The sequence below is a fragment of the Nicotiana tabacum genome, chromosome 13 (assembly GCF_000715075.1).
Source record: "Nicotiana tabacum cultivar K326 chromosome 13, ASM71507v2, whole genome shotgun sequence".
NCBI classification, from domain to species: domain Eukaryota; kingdom Viridiplantae; phylum Streptophyta; class Magnoliopsida; order Solanales; family Solanaceae; genus Nicotiana; species Nicotiana tabacum.
Window position 1 is genome coordinate 30,871,886 of NC_134092.1, and position 21,681 is coordinate 30,893,566.

The window sequence follows — 21,681 nt, forward strand, 5'->3', positions numbered from 1 at the left end:
ATACTATTCTACCACTAGACCATTGGTACATTTTGGTTTAAGACTTTCTTTTATTTTATTTGTACTCTTTACTTGCATTTTCACGCGAAAATAACCGACCGATTTCAGTCGGTTTTATTAAAAAATATAAAATTATCGACCGAAGTCGGTCGGTTTTTTTAAAACGACTAACTGAAATAATCGACCGATTTCGGTCTATTTTTGAATATTAATTTTAATTTATTTTATATGAAAAACTGGTCGATTTCTTAATAAATAAATTTTCCGGGACGCTAAAATAATTTCCCACATTTTGCGCCAAAAAAATTGACCGAAGTTGATCGGTTTAATAAAAAAAAATATATTTTGAAAACCGACCGAAGTCGGTCGATTGGCTGGCCGCAGTCGATTTTGACTGAATTTCTATTAGTGATATATCAGTCACAAACTTGTTTATTCAGAAGATATAATCTTAACATTTCCAACATTTTGAATTAGAAAAATAAATTAATTAAGAGAGAAATTCACAAGATATATTAAGCTTTATAATATAGGGATAGCCACAGAACAGAAGTTGCATACTTAATCATTTCTTATTCATTTTATAAACAAGTTATAGAACCAGGTTATGTGAAATGAACCATATTAATTTGCAACAATGTAGTACTATTTGATATGGACGTCTAATAATTCAGGCTTCTCATATTAAAATGGAGGCGAACTTGTTATTTAAATATTAACAATTTGCTCTCCACTTTGGTGTCCCTTTTAAATCTTTATTTATTGGAATTAAAAATTTAGAATATTGTGTATAAATTTAGGAGACTGCTCTTTCTTCAAACTACCTTCGTTCACTTCTTCTGTAGTTCATGCATAGCTACCTCTCGTGTTAGTCTCTTTCTCTCTCTCATTATTTTCTTTTTATTTCTCGTTGAATTTGATAACATTATTCTTAAATCACTTCCAGGATGTTATTATAGAAGTATATGAATATCTCATCTAAATAGGTTAATGTGTTAGAAAGAACATATATATTTTTATTTACTTAATTAAGTCTCAACATGTCCCCTAACCTAATATTTTTTTCATGGGTCAAGCACGTGAATTCTTTTTGATAATGAGTAGCGGTGAAACTCAAACACATGACCTTAATTTCTTTGCTATGACAATGTTGAAGTGTAAGATCATCTCATCTAGAAGTTTAAGTTAATAAGAAATATATTTTCATTTAACTTAATTATGTCTTCAATAGAAATAATGAGAACCATGGCTTGCTAGAATATACATACAGTAGTCAATAGACAAAAGCTTCAACTACTTAAAATATGCTAGTATCATTTATTAGTTAATTTATTGTGAAGATACGAAAACGTCAAGCTGCAAGTTTTTATTTTAAAAATTTTGTAATCAGACAAAAAAAAAGAAGATAAAAATGATGCTATCTATTTCTCTTAGTTTTAAAACTTAATTTCCTTCCTTGAATTTTGCAGGAATCAGTAGAAAATTATGAAACTAAAAGGGCAAATCGATCTTCGTTGACGTTCTTCCTAGTTGATCAAATAAAGAACAGAATAGAAAGTCTATGTAACTTCTATAAGTACTTAATTGGGAAAAAAAATCTTGTGATTTAACAAGTGAAGAAATAAATCAATAAAAAAGCAAAAAAAAATGTGGAAACTTAAACTCTCAGAGGGAAATGAACCGTGGGTTACAAGTTCGAACAATCATGTTGGTAGGCAATACTGGGAATTCGATAAAGATGGTGGAACGCTTGAAGAACGATGTCATGTTGAAAATATACGTCAACATTTTTATGAGAATCGGTTTCATGTCAAACATAGTTCTGATCTCCTATTGAGACTTCAGGTAATTACCAATTTAATTAGTTATTAAATAACCTCTAAATTTCGTCTAAAATCCATGCATTTTCATAAGATATATTACTAATATATTTTCTTTTTTTATTACTTATTTTAAGTTTGAAAAAGAGAAGCAAATTGATATGAAGAAGTTGGGAAAAGTGAAAATAGAGAGTGAAGAAGAAACAAGTGAAGAGGCAGTGAAGACAACATTGAGAAGGGCATTAAGATTCTATTCAACACTTCAGGCTGAGGATGGACATTGGCCTGCTGATTATGGTGGTCCTTTGTTCCTTTTGCCTGGCTTGGTATGACCTGAATATATAAATATTATTTTATATGATTATATCTGGTGTGTGTGTGTGTGTGTGTGTGTGTGTGTGTGTGTGTATATATATATATATATATATATATATATATATATATATATATATATATATATATATATATATATATATATATATGTAAAACTTACTAAAATCTTAACAAATATTAGATCTAAACTCATAATTTTAATAGTACAATGAGTTTCAATACTGAGAATCTTAAAATTTGAACCAATTATATTTAAATTCTAAATCGGATAATGATGTTTATCGGAGTATAGAGTTTAATACGAAAAGAAAGATTTCAGTACATACCATAAAAGCATGTCATGAATGAGAAAATGAGACGTTAAAGTTTAAATATAAAAAATTATCATTCTTTTCGTACTAAAGAGCAAAGAATGTCAAGAAATAGGTGGAGTATATAATAACTAATTTAGGAACTTGATGAATTTTGAAGATAAATGTCATATTATCTACACAAGAAACACAATATTAGTTTTAAATTCATAATAAGAAGGAAAAAAAATATTATTGACTAAGAATAATGGGGTGTGTATAACAACTGGACTGGTCAATTGTTAATTAATATTCTAAAATTGCAGGTTATAAGTTTATACATAATGGGAGTGGTGAATGCAGTGTTATCAGAAGAGCATCAAAAGGAAATACTTCGTTACTTATATAATCATCAGGTGCTTTAATAATATTGTTAGAAACTTTTTCCTTTCCAACTATAATATTAGAATCCTAACTCCGACTCTTGAAACGCAGAACGTAGATGGAGGGTGGGGGTTGCATATAGAAGGACATAGCACCATGTTTTGCACTGCTCTCAACTATGTGACTTTAAGACTACTTGGAGAAGACATAAATGATGAAGCTATGGAGAAAGCAAGAAAATGGATTCTTGAGCATGGTGGTCTCACCTTTATTCCTTCTTGGGGAAAGCTCTGGCTCTCTGTAAGTTAAAGAGTGCTTATTTTCAGTTTATGCATTTTTTTTGTCTTTTTCCAAAGTAAACTAATTCTTCTTTTTAATTTACTAAATATGAAATTTCGGCATGTGCACGAATATTTCTAGCTTCAGTAGGAATGCTTGTCCAAGGTCGACATTAACATAATTGTATACGGTCGAAATAGATTTTGGCTTTCGTACGTCTAATCGAGTTCGAAAGATAATCGATCGAAGTGAGACCTCGAGATGGGTTCCGAAGATGGTACAAACAAGCTTCGAATCCGTGGGGCTGATCAATGTCGAGTTCGATATCATTGTCAAGCTCGGATCCAAATCAAACTATGATACAAAGTAAAGCTATCAAGCTTATGATCCAGAGACCGACCAACATTGACCCCGAATCAATTCGAGAGCTCGAGTCAGAATCGAGCTCGAGCCAAGATCGAGAGCTCGAGTCAGAATCGAGCTCAAACCAAGATCGAGAGCTCGAGTCAAGATCGAACTCGCAGACAAAAGCCGTTGCAATCCCACTATAGAGAATCTTGGCAGAAATTGTAGAAAAGTTAATCTATCATAGGTTCCCCACTATGTATTTTTAATTATATCCAAAGTATGATCCCTCCACTATAAAAGGGATAGCTATTATTTCTGTAAGGGGATCTATCATTTTAAGGCATTCATACACTCCTATATTATTGATATTCACAGAGAAAAACATACTGATATTCATAGAGAGATTATCCTTTTTTGGGTTTTGTATATTGATTCGTCTTGCTTGTTCATAAACTGTTTTTCATTCAGTTTGGTTTGTATTTCATTCTTTATACAGTAAATACTCAATATATTTCTACTAGCTTTTCTGATTGTGCCAAGTTATATCACGTACCCTTAAAACTACGTATAAATTCAACTCAATTCGTTTTTCGGTTAAGCAGTTTGGCACCCACCGAGGGGCTAAGGATAACAGTGGTTATTTGATACGAATCTGAAGAAACACACTGTTGTGTTTTTGCGCTCGGTTCCAAAAATATCTTGGATTTTGGATTAGCAACGACTAACTACCAATCAAATAACTTCACCAATCGACAACGGAGCCGGTTTTCAAGATGAGAACAATAACTTGACACCCAATACCGAAAGGCCGCTTGTAAACGCCGTTGGAGCTCGAATCGGAGCGCCAATATATCAATTCGCATGTAGCCATCAAGGCGAACCTCCATGCTGAACCCGAGAATAACATCCATGGTGGCACTCGGTCTGTAGCTCGAGATACCCATAGCGTCAAGGAAAGCGGCGTTAGCTTGCGTATGATTTTCGAAATGTTGCAAGCCCAACGGGCAGCAATAGCTCAGTTGTAGAGCCAAACCCCGCTACAAAGCAGGTCGGAGCCTAGTCCACCTCGAGAAATCACCCACAGAATGGAGCCAGCCATAGTGAAGTCAAATGAGCAAGAATCGGGGACTACTCCCGAAATTGCTAAATTGCTCGAGGAACTCACAATGAGAGTCGAAGCCAATGATAAAAAAGTAAAAACTTATAACTCTAGGGTCGATCAGATCCCGGTAGCTCCACCAATGATAAAAGGGTTAGATTCGAAAAAATTCGTGCAAAAACCTTTTCCCTCGAGCGCAGCCCCGAAACCAATCCCCAAAAAATTTCGTATGCCCGAAATTCCCAAATATAACGGAACGACCGATCCCAACGAGCTCGTCACTTCTTACACTTGTGCCATCAAGGGAAATGATTTAGAAGATGATGAAATCGAATCTGTGTTGTTAAAAACATTTGGAGAGACCCTCTCGAAGGGGGCAATGATTTGGTATCACAACCTACTACCAAATTCCATAGACTCGTTCGCCATGTTAGCAGATTCTTTTTGTGAAAGCACATGCCAGCACCATAAAAGTCGCAACAAGGAAATCGGACCTCTTCAAGGTAAGACAAAAGGATAACGAGATGCTGAGGGAGTTCATATCTCATTTTCAAATGGAACGAATGGACTTGCCACCAGTCACAGACGATTGGGCTGTTCTGGCTTTCACTCAAGGTTTAAACGAACGAAGTTCAACGGCTTCACGACGGTTGAAGCATAACCTGATCGAATACCCAGCCATCACGTGGGCCGACGTACACAATCGGTATCAATCAAAAATTAGGGTCGAAGATGATTAATTGGGGTCTGAACCCGTTGTTCGAAGGGATACTAATCGAGAACGAGGTCCGATCGGGGATCGATACCCACAGTACAACGGAAGCCATAGAGTCAGTGAATCGAGACATAACCTTGAGCAAAATAACAAAAAATATGATCGAGGTCAAGGGTCCCGGGGGATGATGAACAAAAGTAGGTTCAATAGGTCTGCCGGATCTAAGGAAGCACCTCGTTTATCGGAATATAACTTCAGCATTGATGCATCCGCCATCGTTTCTGCTATCGGACGCATCAAAGCCACTAAATGGCCTCGACCCATGCAGACCGATCCTGCCCAGAGGAATCCCAATCAAATGTGCGAATATCATGGCACCCATGGCCACAGAACGGAAGATTGCAGGCAACTAAGAGAAGAAGTGGCCCGGTTATTCAACAAAGGGCACCTTCGAGAATTTGTAAGCGATAGAGCGAAGAACCATTTTAAAAACAAGGATTTCGGCAAGCAAAACGAACAAGAATAATCGCAGCACGTCATTCACATGATCATCGGCGGTGCCGAAAACCCTCAGGGACTAGTGCTTAAACGCACTAAGACATTGATTGTGAGAGAAAAGCGATCTCGAACTCAAGATTACACACCCATATGAACTTTGTCCTTCAATGATGAAGATGCAGAAGGAGTCATACAACCTCATAACGATGCACTGGTAATATCCGTACTCATGAATAAAACAAAAGTTAAGCATGTGTTAATTGATCCAGGTAGCTCGGCCAACATCATCAGATTGAAGGTCGTAGAACAGCTCGTTCTGCAGGACCAGATCGTACCCGCAACCCTGGTTCTAAAAGGATTCAATATGGAATGTGAGACCACCAAAGGCGAGATAATTTTACCAATAAACGTGGCCGGAACCATCCAGGAAACGAAGTTCCACGTGATCGAAGGTGACATGAGATACAACAACCTTTTCAAAAGGCCATGGATCCACAACATGAGAGTTGTACCTTCGATCCTACACTAGGTCCTCAAATTCCTAACACCGAGAGGAGTCAAAACAGTGTACAGAGAACAACCAGCCGCAAGAGAAATGTTCGCCGTCAAGGAAGCAAAACCAATATCCTCGTCTTCGCCAGTAAAGGGATCAGACTCAGAATGGGAACGAGATACCAAATAGCAGTCACAGACATCAGCTTTGACCCAATCTGATAACCAGGGGGTCAAAGAAGATGATGATCAGAGGATCTCTCGATCCTTCATAATTCCCGATGACTCCGATGCCACCACATCAACGATTGAGGAACTGGAGCAAGTCACACTAATCGAGCACTGGCCCGAACGGAAGGTATACCTGGGAACGGGGTTGAGCCCCGAACTCAGGAAAAAACTTATTCAATTTCTTATCGATAACATTGATTGCTTTGCCTGGTCCCATTTAGATATAATATGGATCTCACTGGACATAACGACACATCAGCTAAGTTTTGACCCTAGGTTCATACCGGTGAAGCAAAAGAGAAGATCCCAGTCTGAGGTAAAGCACACATTCATAAAGGATGAGGTAACCAAACTTCTCAAGATAGGATCCATTCGGGAGGTGAAATATCCCGAATGGTTAGCCAATGTAGTTGTAGTGCCTAAAAAAGGGAACAAACTTAGAATGTGTGTGGATTATAAGGATTTGAACAAAGCATACCCCAAAGACATCTTTCCGCTGCCCAATATCGATCGCATGATCGATGCCATGGCCGATCACGAGATCCTCACTTTTCTCGATACTTATTCCGGGTATAATCAAATCCAGATGAACCCGGAGGACCAGGAAAAGACTTCATTTGTCACCAAATATGTAACATATTGTTATAATGTGATGCCCTTAGGGCTAAAAAATATGCCTAGTAAATAAAATATTCGAAGAACAAATAGGTAAATCAATGGAAGATTATATTTATGACATGCTAGTTAAGTCCCTGCACGCAGAGGACCATTTGAACCATTTACAGGAAACGTTCGAGATTTTGAGGAAATACAACATGAAGCTCAACCCCGAAAAATGTGCTTACGGGGTCGGGTCGGGCAAGTTCCTCGGCTTTATGGTGTCAAATCGGGAAATCGAGATTAACCCCGATAAAATCAAGGCTATCGAAGACATCACCATCGTGGACAGCGTGAAAGCTGTACAGAGGCTAACAGGACGGATTGCAACTTTAGGCCGATTCATTTCGAGATCATCAGATCGAAGTCACAAATTTTTCTCTCTACTCAAAAAGAAGAACAATTTCGCTTGGACCCCGGAATGCCAACAGATATTAGAGGAACTAAAACGATATCTATCAAGCCCACCGCTACTTCATACTCCAAAAATAGACGAAAAATTTTGCTTGTATTTGGCAGTATCGGAAATCGCAGTAAGCGATGTCCTAGTTCAAGAAGAGCAAGGTACGTAATTTTTCGTTTATTATATAAGTCGGACCTTAGGAGAAGCAAAAACTAGATATCCGCACCTAGAAAGATTGGCACTCGCACTAATAAGCACCTCTAGAAAGTTAAGACCGTACTTTCAATGTCACCCCATATGCGTATTAACCACTTACCCGCTTTCTAATATTTTGCACAATCCCGAACTATCAGGCCGATTGGCCAAATGGGTCGTCGAACTCAGTGGGTACGATATCGAATATTAACCCTGTACGACCATCAAGTCTCAAATTTTAGCAGACTTCGTGGCCTATTTCATGCCAACCCTCGTACCCGAAGTCGAAAAAGAACTCCTGTTGAAATCGGGTACGTCATTGGCGGTATGGACCCTTTTTACGGACTGGGCTTCGAACGTGAAGGGGTCCGGGCTAGGCATAGTTTTAAAGCCACCCACGGGTAACACTATTAGGCAATCTATCAAAACTGCTAGGTTGACTAACAACGAGGCCGAGTATAAGGCCATGATTACAGGTCTCGAGCTAGCTAAAAGCTTGGGAGCAGAAGTCATTGAAGCCAGGTGTGACTCTTTGTTGGTGGTAAATCAAGTAAACAAAACCTTTGAAGTTCGAGAAGATAGAATGCAAAGGTATTTGGACAAACTACATGTCACTTTGCACTATTTTAAATAATAGACTTTACAGCATGTTCCACGAGAGCAAAACAGCGAGGCTGATGCACTTGCGAACTTGGGATCATCGGTCGAGAAAGGTGAGTTGAGCTCGGGGACTGTCGTTCAACTCTCGAGATCCGTGATCGAAGAAGGTCATGCCGAGATAAATTCTATGAGATTAACCTGGGATTGGAAAAATAATTATATTGGATATTTAAAGAATGGAAAGCTCCCATCGGACCCTAAAGATTCAAGGGTTCTACGAACCAAAGCTGCTCAATTCACGTTGGCTTCGGATGGAACACTATACCGAAGGACATTCGATGGACCATTGACAGTATGCTTAGGTCCGGGAGATACCGATTATATCCTATGTGAGGTGCACGAGGGTACTTGTGGGAATCACTCCGGTGCCGATTCATTAGTCCAAAAAATAATCAGGACAGGGTATTATTGGATCGATATGGGCAAAGATGCAAAGGAATTTGTTCGAAAATGTGACAAATGTCAAAGATTTGCACCAATGATCCATCAACCCGGAGAGCAACTTCACTCAGTTCTATCCCCATGGCCATTCATAAAATGAGGATTGGATATCGTCGGCCCTCTGCCATTGATCACAGGTAAAGCTAAATTCATTTTATTTATGACTGACTATTTCTCTAAATGGGTTGAAGCACAGGAGTTCGAGAAAGTAAAAGAGAGAGAGAAGTTATAGACTTTATCTGTGATCATATCGTATGTCAATTCGGGATACCCGCCGAAATAGTATGTGACAATGGGAAACAATTTGTTGGCAGCAAAGTGACAAAATTCTTCGAAGATCACAAAATAAGAAGGATATTATCAACACTGTATCAGCCCAGTGGGAATGGGCAGGCCGAATCAACGAACAAAACTATCATTTAAAACCTAAAGAAGAGGTTGAACGATGCTAAAGGAAAGTGGAGAGAAATCCTACCCGAAGTCCTTTGGGCATATCGAACAACGTCAAAATCTAGTACGGGGGCAATCCTGTTCTCCTTAGTATATGGGTCTGAAGCCTTAATACCAGTCGAAGTCGGCGAACCCAGTGCCAGATTTCGATACACAATAGAAGAATCAAATAACGAGGCTATGAACACTAGCCTCAAATTATCGGATGAAAAACGAGAAGCTGCTCTCGTCCAATTGGCCGTCCAAAAGCCACGAATCGAAAGATACTATAATCGAAGAACCAAGCTCCGCCATTTTAAGTCCGGGGACTTAGTGCGAAGGAAAGTCACCCTCAATACCCGAAATCCGAACGAAGGAAAACTAGGACCGAACTGGGAAGGACCATATCAGGTTCTCGAGAACGTCGGAAAGGGATCATACAAGCTCGGCATTATAAACGGCAAACAACTATCAAGCAATTGGAATGTGTCACATCTAAAACGATACTACTACTAAGGTACGACCCCCGCATATTCATTTATATTTCAAAACTGACCCTGCAGAAGTCCGATCAGGAGCTAAGATAGATCCTTCAATACGAAGCCTTAGATCTGAAAGCACGCATTGCACTCTTTTTCCCTTAGACCAGTTTTATCCCAAATGAGTTTTTTGGTAAGGTTTTTAATGAGGCAACCAATGATCGTGTTGCACTTACAACAGTATCTGAGGCCTCTTTACAATCGACCTCGAATACTGGGGGGAGGGGGGCATTAGCCCTCAAATATATCAAGTTCTGATGCAAGAAAGTTATTTCACAACAACGGGGTTCCAACAGCAAAAGTTGTATGAGCCAAATGGTCAAAACGAACCATGCTCATGTAGTTGGACCAAACCCAAACGCGAAACATGAACACATGTATAATGACTTGCAAAGAAAGTTCTCCTCTTTACCGACATCTTATATCCAAGAAACATTCCTCTATTTGGAGATTTATTATGCAAAAAGAATTAAGATAAACTCGACCATTAAGCCTACAGGCTACTTTTATTTCGAGTTCGAGCAAGCGCTCACTCGACCATTATGCCTACGGGCTACATTACTTCGAGTTTGAATCATTCACTCGACTACTAAGCCTATGGGCTACTTTTATTTCGAGTTTGAGTAAGCACTCACTCGACCATTACGCCTACGGGCTACATTACTTCGAGTTCGAATCATTCACTCGACTACTAAGCCTACGGGCTACTTTTATTTCAAGTTCGAGCAAGCACTCACTAGACCATTATGCCTACGGGCTACATTACTTCGAGTTCGAATCATTCACTCGACTACTAAGCGTACGGGATACTTTTATTCCGAGTTCGAGCAAGCACTCACTCGACCATTACGGCTACGGGCTACATTACTTCGAGTTCGAATCATTCACTCGACTACTAAGCCTACGGGCTACTTTTATCTCAAGTTCGAGCAAGCACTCACTCGACCATTACGCCTACGGGCTGCATTACTTTGAGTTTGAATCATTCACTCAACTACTAAGCCTACGAGCTACTTTTATTTCGAGTTCGAGCAAACACTCACTCGACCATTATGCCTACGGGCTACATTACTTCGAGTTCCAATCATTCACTCGACTACTAAGCCTACGGGCTACTTTTATTTTGAGTTCGAGCAAACACTCACTCGACCATTACGTCTACGGGCTACATTACTTCGAGTTCGAATCATTGACTCAACTAATAAGCCTAAGGGCTACATCACTTCAAGTTTGAATAAGCGCCCGCTCGGTTATAGAGGCTACGAAGTCCAAATTTGATTAAGTTATTTAAATCCTTGTGAAAACATTCATAAGGCGTGAATAAAGTCTTCACAATACTGGAAACAAAACAGAAGAAGTCGGCAAAAAAGGGATATTTCTATATACAAAATTGTTTACATGATTGATTACAACGTAAATATTAAGGACTAAGCTTCCTGGTCATCCCCATGAGCGGTCTCTTCTCTATCGGGCTCCCCCCATTCTCGGATCCGCTCTTACTCCCATCGTCATCATCATTGTCATCATCATCGTCATCGGAAACTAAGGCTTCAGCATTGTCTTCGAGTTCTTTAGCCCTTTTTATCTCTTCAGCGAGGTCAAAACCACGAGCATGGATCTCCTCGATGGTTTCCCTCTGAGATCGGCACTTAGCAAGATCAGCGACCCAATGTGCTCGAGTATAGGCGGTCTCGACTACCTCTCTTTCTTGGACCTGGGCAACTTCAGCATCGGCCTGATAGACGGACACGAATGCATCCGCATCGGCCTTTGCCTTTTCGGCATCAGATTCGGCCTTGGCAAGTACAGAGGCCAACTGAGCCTCGAGCTCCTCTATTCTTCTCGCTTGAACCATGCCTTTTTCCTTCATTCTTTGAAGTTGGGTTTCGGCTGATGATAACTTGGCTCAAGCAGTTTCTTTCTCTGCAGAAAAGCGGTCCATACCTTCTTTCCATTGCAAAGACTCCGCTTTTATCACATCGACCTCCTCACGAAGCTTCCCGATCATCTCAATTTTTTGCTGCAACTGTGAGACCGAAAAATTAGCCATCGTTCCGGTATCAAGCCCATAGGCTTTTAAAAGTATCATTACCTGCTCAGACAGATCGGTCTGATCTCGGTAAGCCTTGGCCAGCTCAGCTCGGAGGTCTTTTATTTCCTCTTCCCTTTGCCCTAAGAGAAGTTTTAGGGAGTTCCTCTCCTCAGTAACCTGCTGAAGGTCGGCCTCGTATCGACGCAGCTCATTTTGGGACCGAGAACGTGCTTCTCGATGAACTGTCACTGCCTACAAATAAACAAGAAACGAAGTTAGAAACGAAAAGTAAACATGAAGGCAGTACCAACAAAATAATTTTAAGGCTTACCTGATTCAAAGCCTGCTGCACCCCGTGAAAAAGATTTGATTCATCACTAGTACCGGCAACATCCTCGATACCGGTAAATAGGTCACGAAAAGGATCCTCTCCATCATTAGGCCTGTCTAGATCGAGGGCCCCCAAAGCTTGGGCTTCCCGAATCACCCCTGCGGAAAAAGCAGAGAAGGTGAGCGAGTCTTCGATTGTTGCTGCCCCAAATGAATCACTTGGAGCATTCTTTTCAGTTCGAAGGGATTCAAGAGGGGCCCCTTAAGACATATCCCCCACCCGTTGGCTCCGAAGGGATGCGTCTTCGATCTCCAACAACTCAGGGACTCCGCCTGAATCTTTCTCCCGTATACCCTCAGCTCGAGGCGGAACCTCATGAAGCATCATCGATCCAGCTACTGATGGGGCATCAGTTGTTCTATTCGTTCTGGCCGCCAGCGCGGACCCATCATTTTCTTCTTCTTCATCTTCATCCCTTAGACACAGAACTGATTCTATGGTCAAAGGAATGGCATTCTTGTTCGGCTTACGAGCCGTCCTCTTCTTCGGTTTTGGATCTTCGGGAACAGAGGCTCTTTTCCTTTTATTTTCCTTCACTGGCTTTGGGACAGAGGCCAAAGTTTCTTCCTCGATGGACAAGGGCCTCAAAATCGCATCTTTTCCCAAACCTATATATGGAAAATTTTATTAAAATATTTGGAAGGAATCTCGGTCGAATTATCAAAGAGTACGAGAAAAAGGCTTACCGTGATTTTTGGCCTCCTACCGACCCTTTGACAAATCACGCCATGAGCGTTCGGTGTATGTGAAGGTCGAAACAAGAGCTCGTACCCAGTTCTTAAGATCGGGAACTGCTCCGGACATCCAGGGAACCGCTGCATCACAAAAAGAAGAGTATCGATGAGAAAAGAAATGAAAGAGCAAAATATAAGGAAGTAACAGCAGGATCACACTTACGTTTCATATTCCACTCCTTGGGAAAGGGCATCTTTTCTGTCGGAATCAAGTCCGAAGTCCACACTCGAACGAACCTGCCCATCCAGCCCCGATCCATGTCCTCGTCAATGCTCGAGAACAGGGCCTTGGTAGCCCGATGCTGAAGTTTTATTAACCCTCCTCGAAAAAGTCGAGGATGGCACAATCGGATAAGATGGTTGAGGGTGAACGACATCCCCTCGATTTTGTTCACAAAGTATCGGATCAAGATAACGATCCGCCAAAAAGAAGGATGGACCTGGCCTAGGGTTATTTGGTATTGACGACAGAAATCAATAATAACGGAATCGAGGGGACCTAATGTGAAAGGGTAAGTATACGCATTCAAAAACCCTTTCACGTAAGTGGTGATATCTTCGTCAGAAGTAGGAATTATTATTTCTTTTTTATCCCAATTACAATCTTTCTTTAACTGTTTGAGGTGCTTCTCGGTTATCGAACACATGTACCTCGATACTGGCTAACATCGGCCAGGGACCGATGATCCTTTATCGACCTTAAAATCAGAAGTAAGAACACACGCCCCAGGAACGCACTCCTCAGGCCGTGTTTCTGCTGGTGTCTCATCGGCGACACACTGTGAAGATGAAGTCTTCTCTTTCTGAGGAATGGTTTGTGACATTTTTGCCATTTTCGAATTCAAAGGTGAGGAGTAGAAGAAAGTGACAAAGATTTGGTAAAATTGAAGGGGGCGTTTTGCAAAGAGAAATCACAGATTTGCGGGTAAGCCAGAGAATACGAAAAGGGACTTGAGAAATTTGGAAGATTGAAGAGGTAAAAGTGGTAAATGATAAAAGAAAGGGTTATTTATAGGTTTAAGCAATGGCGGTTCAGTATCAGCGATGGCGGACCACTGTCTGACATGCATTAAATGCCTTGAAAGACTAAATTGACGGGACAAATATCACGTGCATCATGATCGATCCCGATGAAGACGTCAACTTATGATCCGATCGAGCCGTTGAAAAAGCATATCGTTTCTCACCACATTCTTCCTGAGAAATGAGGGGACTATCTGTATACGGTCGAAATAGATTTTGGCCTTCGTACGTCTGATCGAGTTCGAAAGATAATCGATCGAAGTAAGACCTCGAGATGGGTTCCGAAGATGGTACAAACAAGCTTCGAATCCGTAGGGCTAATCAATGTCGAGTTCGACATCATTGTCAAGCTCGGATCCAAATCAAACTATGATGCAAAGTAAAGCTATCAAGCTTATGATCCAGAGACCGACCAATATTGACCCCGAATCAATTCGAGAGCTCGTGTCAGAATCGACCTCGAGCCAAGATCGAGAGCTCGAGTCAGAATCGAGCTCAAACCAAGATCGAGAGCTCGAGTCAAGATCGAGCTCGCAGACAAAAGCCGTTGCAATCCCACTAGAGAGAATCTTGGCAGGAATTGTGGAAAAGTTAATTTATCGTGGGTCTCCCACTATATATTTTTAATTATATCCAAAGTAGGCTCCCTCCACTATAAGAGGGATGGCTATTGTTTCTGTAAGGGAATCTATCATTTTAAGGCATTCATACACTCCCATATTATTGATATTCACAGAGAAAAACATACTGATATTCATAAAGAGATTATCCTTTTTTGGATTTTGTATATTGATTCGTCTTGCTTGTTCATAAACTATTTTCCATTCAGTTTGGTTTGTATTTCATTCTTTATACAGTCAATGCTCAATATATTTCTACTTGCTTTTCTGATTTGTGTCAAGTTATACCACGTACCCTTAGAACTACGTATAAATTCAACTCTATTCGTTTTTCGGGTAAACAATAATACTTTATGTTTGAAGAATTTACTTTATATATATTGAAACATTTACCCTTGATATTTACTTTTCCCTTGATATTTAGATAAACTTTATATAGATTGTATCAAGGGAAAAGTAAATATCAGGGGAAATGTTTGCCATTGATACTTATTTTATGTATAAAAATTTAAGTTATATATATTGAAGCATTTACCCTTGATATTTACTTTTCCCTTGGTGTTTACTAGGGTGTATATGGATCGGGTTGGTTCGATTTTTATCAAAATCAAACCAAACCAATTATATCGGTTTGGATTGGTTCGATTTTGTAGGATTTTTCGGGTTTTTTGGATTTTTTGTTACATGAATATTATTTCAATCTTACTTTGTTAATTTTTTGATAAGTAAATATATGCTTAATAAAAAATTTAAAAAGTTAACAAATATATGATCTATTAATATACTCTTATGAGAGAATTTTCTTAGTAACATATGATAGTTATTTTTTAGTCGCGTGACAATAAATTTTCGTTGATGTACACTTTCAAGGTTAACTGAATTTAATATTTAAACATAAAAATCAATATGATACCTATATACTAATACTTTCTATTTAAACCGAAATACCATATCAAATTCGAAAAAGAAATAAGAATTTAATAGAACTTGACATATGAAAATGGAAGAACAAAGAGATTGACGTATTTCATTAACATTTGATAAGAAAGTAGTCATACAACCCATTATTTAAAATTAATAAAAATAGAGCACTACATATTTAACTAAATATTACAATCCATAAGATAATCGCAAATATTTCTTGACATTTTTATAGAAAATTCTATGAAAAGTCTTAAAAGTATATATAAAAATTATATATTTATATGTCGCTTTGATTCATATCTTTTTACTCAATACCAAACCAAATCAAACCAAACCTTTTCGGTTTGGTGCGATTTTCCTGTTCGGTTTGTATACCACTAATATTTACCCTTGATATAGATACTCTTGTGAGTTCGAGTCAACCTAAAAGCAATGTGGGGAGTTCTTGGAGGGAGGGAGCCGAGAGTCTATTGGAAACAGCCTATCTATCCCAGGATAGGGGTAAGGTCTGCGTACACACTACCCTCCCTAGATCCCACTAGTGAGATTATACTGGATTGTTGTTGTTGTTGATATATATAGTTTTAATACAAGATCTTCAAACATTTACCCTTGATATAATTTTACTCTTCCCGGTGAACACCTAATGTATCAATAACTTATAGTTACAGGGTAGCATTAATTTTCTTTTGGGATTATTTTGTACTTTTCAGGCGCTAGGCGTATACGAATGGAGTGGCAATAATCCACTACCGCCAGAACTATGGCTTCTCCCCTACTTTCTTCCTATACACCCAGGTCTTTATTAATTAATTCCTTCTCCTAATAATTTAATAATTTTTATTTTCGTTCTCTAGTTTTGTTTATCATTAATTTTAATTGATGATGTTATATATATATAGGTCGAATGTGGTGTCACTGTCGAATGGTGTATTTAGCAATGTCATATTTGTACGGGACAAGATATGTAGGTCCTATTAATTCCACTATTTTATCACTCAGAAGAGAGCTCTATACATGCCCCTATCACCACATTGATTGGGACTTGGCCAGGAACCAATGCGCTAAGGTCTCTTTATTCTTTCCCTTTAATTTCCTCTCCTATTTATCTCTTGGAAGAATTTCCTAACATAAATAGTCCCTCACCCATCAGTGTATGTAACCGAATATATATAATCAATATATAATATACACACACTAATTAGTAAATAAATTCATTCCTTCTTCTAATTTCGAGGAAATAACACTGTGAACTAGTAAAATAAGTTACCATGAATATTTGCTAATTAATCAAAGTGATATATGTACGTATATATGGTGTTTTCAGGAAGATTTGTACTACCCTCATCCTTTAGTACAAGATATTCTTTGGGAAAGTCTTCACAATTTTGCAGAACCTCTTCTCATGCAATGGCCACTCTCCAAGTTAAGAAAAAGGGCACTCAACACTGTGATGGAACATATTCATTATGAGGATGAAAATACCAACTATATTTGTATTGGACCTGTCAATAAGGTAATATTTATAAGGAAATTATGGTCATGGTAAGTTTTAACTTTTGCAATTTTAAATGAAACTATAAAAAATCGAATAGCATGGTCAACTCCAATGCTAATCTTTATCCAATAGTCCGAATACGTACAACAACAGTGTTGGAATGTCATTATAAATGATTGGCAATTAGTTAGAATTTTTTTATTCCTAATTACTTTTGCATTATTTTTTAAATAATTTATCCAGAAAAAGCTAAAAGGTTCTTTGTCTGCATGACTTAACAAGCAGTACTGGCCCTTAAGCAGTTAGAAATTTCAAGTACTCATATTAATATAAGCCTATAATTTACAATTTTTCGTGGTTTTAAATTAAATACCAACTAATTAGTAACTAAAAATTCTTAAACTGAAAAATCTAAAAATAAAATAAAATACAGGTATTGAACATGCTGTGTTGTTGGGTAGAGGATCCAGAATCCAAGGCAATCAAACTTCATCTCTCCAGAATCAAAGACTATCTATGGCTCGCTGAAGATGGCATGAAGATGAAGGTATTATAACTCTAACTTCATTTTTTAAATTTAATTCCTTCTACTTATCCACTCGCGGATATATATATACAAAAGTTTTAACTATTATTTTGAGAGTAGTTATACAATGTCATTTTCCTTTACTTTTATTAGGTTTAACTTAGCTTAACTCAATGTTTTTAGATGGACCATATATATATATATATATATATATATATAACACTATTAAACTTGAACTCATAATCTTTAAGAACTTTAGATGTTAAACAAATTAAAATTAAATTTTGGATCATAGGGATATAATGGGAGTCAACTATGGGATGTTAGTTTTGGCGTACAAGCAATATTATCTACAAACCTTCCTGAAGAATACGGTTTGATGCTTAAGAATGCACATCACTTCATTAAAGCGTCACAGGTTAATTCACACTTGTCTTTTTCTTTCTCTTTTTTCTTATTTTTTATTTTTTTATTATTGGATTTTAATTTTTCTTTGTAAATCCTGGATTTGATTTAATAAGGTTAGAGAAGACAGTAGTGGAGACCTTAAGAAATGGTATCGGCAGAGTTGTAGAGGTGGATGGCCTTTCTCCACTGTCGACAATGGTTGGATTGTATCAGATTGCACTGCTGAAGCCCTTAAGGTCCATTTTTCTTTATTTCCACCTTAAATTATAAATATTATTCATGATTTTTAATCTTGGCTAATTTATTACATGTATGTAGTATGTTAGCATTGTCACATTTTTATTTATTTCGGTTTAACTACAGGCAGCAGTTTTGCTATCTCAGATGCCATCAGACATTGTTGGAGAAGCAATAGCACCTCACAAGCTATACGATGCTGTTGATTTGCTTCTTTCTCTTCAGGTTTAGTTTAATTATAAATTAGTTTATTTCTCCGCACTTTTGTCATTTTAATTTGCTTTTTAAGATGAATAAAAACTAAACTTTACTTCTTATTCTTAATCAACAGTCTAATTAAATCTTGTATAAGGGGATCGTGTATACCTGTATATATACCTTTCATTATGAAAATAAAAGGTGATAATAATTTTAAATAAATATAAAATTCAATAAAGATCGGGACAAATAGCTTGAATATAGTTATATAGTTTAATTCAAGCCACGGAAATATCTCTTTTTCCATTTTTTTATACAGAATAGCAATGGCGGATTTGCTTCGTATGAGCTAACAAGATCTTATGCATGGCTTGAGGTAAGATATCATTTAAGGATTAAATCGTGCAAATAATTTCTTTTATTCACCTAATGAATTCATATTTCTTTGGTCATCTTTTTTAAAAAAAAAAAAACTATATGGCGAATTGACAGATGATTAATCCATCAGAAACATTTGGGGATATCACCATTGATTACCAGTAAGACCTTCCACATATTTATTTATGTTATATGTAAGTGTTGATTTAACAAATCCTCGAGGTTTGCCTTTATTTAAAAAAATTACACTTTAGCTTCTTCCTTTTTGTAATTACAAAAAATTCCCTCATTTATATATTCTTGAAAAAGATTATTCTCCTAAAATTGAACTGATTTTTCCCATACACTCGTATTTTAGAAGTTTCTGTAATCTAATTAAAATCACAAAGGAAACCTTTGTAAAGCGAAAGCTAGCTACCGGAATTTATACATTGTGAATGTGAAATTTTCAATGGAAATAGTAACGGCAATCTTTGATTAAACGGTCTTCCTTTTGTCACTATCTTTCTTCCTGAAAAAATGCAGCCCCTACCAAAATGTATAGGGACTGATATTCCCCTCTACTTTCGTTTTTAAGAAGAGTAAGAGAGGAATAGGATCGGACGGGTTATGAGTAACGAGTCGGGTAAGGTGTTTTGGCCGTTAAAATAGGGAAAATATAGAGTAGTAAAGCTATATCTGAACGGAAAGTATAACGGGAGACATGATTGAACAATAAACGAAAATAGAGGGGCTAATCAGGCCCTTTTCCGTTAAATCAATCCTTAATGTCAAATTCTTGCAGGTATGTAGAATGTACTTCTGCAGCAATTCAAGCTCTTCAGTCCTTCAAAAAACTTTACCCGCAATATCGAGAGAAAGATATAGGAGCTTGTATTAGGAAAGCTCTCTATTTCATCGAAAGTATTCAACTTCCTGATGGTTCATGGTAGGTAATTTACGTTTATTTTATTTTCCAAAAAGAAATTTTCTCTTAGGAATATTTGGACATTTTATTTCTTAGAACTTATTTCGCAAAGTTTTTTCGAAAACTAATGCTTCTTATTTTAAAAAAAATTTAAAGAAAAATAAATCTTCTACGTGATTACTAGTTGCTATAACTAGTGCAAGAGAAATACTCCCTCTGTTCCCTTTTAAGTGCCGCTATTTTTTAAAATATTTGTCGTTTTAGAAAGCAATATAAAGATCTTGCAATTTTATCATTATTAGTAAAGAGGTCAAAAATGATTAATAGTACTCACTTTCCGATTAGTAGGAGTAATAAAGTGAAAATTAATGAAAATATTAATGTGCGTATGAATTTATAAGGTATGGCTCGTGGGGAGTGTGCTACACATATGGAACATGGTTTGGGATAAGTGGGCTAATTGCTGGTGGCAAGACTTACGAAAGTTGCAAAAGCATCAGAAAGGCTTGTCATTTTCTATTATCAAAACAACTTCAACCTTCTGGTGGTTGGGGTGAAAGCTATCTCTCATCTCAGCACAAGGTAATTAAGCATTATGTCTTGAATTACAGCCTCTTTGCAATTAATCACAAATACCTATATTGTTTGGACTCTTCAAAAATATTATCGTGCATGTGTCGGATTCTATAAAAATATATTACTTTTGAAAGATGCGATACATATATGGCTACATTTTTAAAGAGTACCCGAACAACATAACCTGTATACACATATACCATATCATAACCCTAATAAGGCATTGACGTCATGAAAAGGATTTGTTTATAATAATTATTTTCTAATTGCGAATTAAACCCTCGATAACATTAATTTAATGTTTCAGATGCTTTTACTAATTTTTTAGATCTTACTTTTACGGAATGACCAGGTTTATACGAACATTGAAGGGAACAAATCACACATAGTAAACACCGCATGGGCCATGTTGGCTCTTATTGAAGCTGGCCAGGTATTTCAAACAGCACTATAATTCTTTTACTAGAGAATCAAGAGAAAGTTAATTTAGCAAAAAATGCCCATAAATCTGAATACTTTCATTAAATGATTTTTATTTTTCTCATAAAATTCAGCTAATACATGAACTTTAAAATTCTTTGAATTGTCTCAAATTTGTAAGACGAAATTGTTAATGTGAAATTGACACATGAGAGTTTATTAGGGGAAAAGAGATGCTACTCCACTCAAACGAGCTGCTAAAGTTCTGATAAATTCTCAAATGGAAAATGGAGATTTTCCACAACAGGTATTTCCCCTTTTTTTTAAACTTGTATATTATATCAGTTTTTAAACTCCTTCACGTATCATTTGTTATGCTTAAATATTGAAGAATGTATTTTAAACTTTTTTCAGGAAATAATAGGAGTATTCAACAAGAACTGTATGATAAGCTACTCAGCCTACAGAAACATATTCCCCATATGGGCACTTGGAGCTTTTCTCAATCAAGTACTACTATCTCCTAAAGAGCATCAGGAATAGCCAACACTTGGAGTTAATTTTCAAACTAAGATTTTCTACAGTTTTTGTACATAGAATAATGGGGGTTTTATGCGCACTTCTGTCTTTTAAGAAACCTTTAGTTTGTGAGAAGCTCTATGTACATTGCGGTCATGTATTTATGTTCATAATAGAGTCAATCGCGCTTCACGATTTATGTATAATATTATAAATATTTTAAATGCCAATAGGCTCTATGTTATGTTTTAAAGGTTATGAAAGATTATTTTATGTCATATATATAGTTTACCATAAATATTAATATTAGTGATTCGCTCGACGGAAGTTTAATTTAAGGCATACTGCCGATAGAGGAGAGTGAAGAGGTGATCTCCAACAAGATCTTTTTCTATGGATATTGAGTTTCCAACGAAGCCATGACGTATTGGTGGTGATGATCGTAAAAAGGAGTGGTGGTGGAAGTAGCCTTTGAAG

The 21,681-nt window shown here is 37.4% G+C and overlaps 1 protein-coding gene across 2 annotated transcripts; it reads left to right on the forward strand.

Moving 5' to 3' along the window:
• The first annotated feature begins 780 nt into the window (after nucleotides 1-780).
• Nucleotides 781-21,457, forward strand: LOC107818919 (cycloartenol synthase 2). Of its 2 annotated transcripts, XM_075227881.1 has the most exons (19): nucleotides 781-867; nucleotides 1,470-1,845; nucleotides 1,958-2,146; nucleotides 2,770-2,859; nucleotides 2,939-3,127; nucleotides 16,251-16,335; nucleotides 16,440-16,606; nucleotides 16,865-17,053; nucleotides 17,469-17,582; nucleotides 17,857-17,979; nucleotides 18,083-18,205; nucleotides 18,333-18,431; nucleotides 18,724-18,780; nucleotides 18,897-18,943; nucleotides 19,567-19,710; nucleotides 20,091-20,271; nucleotides 20,618-20,698; nucleotides 20,909-20,992; nucleotides 21,100-21,457. In XM_075227881.1, exons 2-19 carry the CDS (start codon nucleotides 1,648-1,650, stop codon nucleotides 21,226-21,228), a joined length of 2,289 nt encoding a protein of 762 aa, XP_075083982.1. In that variant the 5' UTR covers nucleotides 781-867; nucleotides 1,470-1,647; the 3' UTR covers nucleotides 21,229-21,457. The 2 variants fall into 2 exon arrangements, with proteins under 2 accessions (XP_075083982.1, XP_075083983.1); XM_075227882.1 differs by lacking the exons at nucleotides 781-867; nucleotides 1,470-1,845 and having other exon boundaries at nucleotides 1,959-2,117.
• Nucleotides 21,458-21,681: the final 224 nt, after the last annotated feature.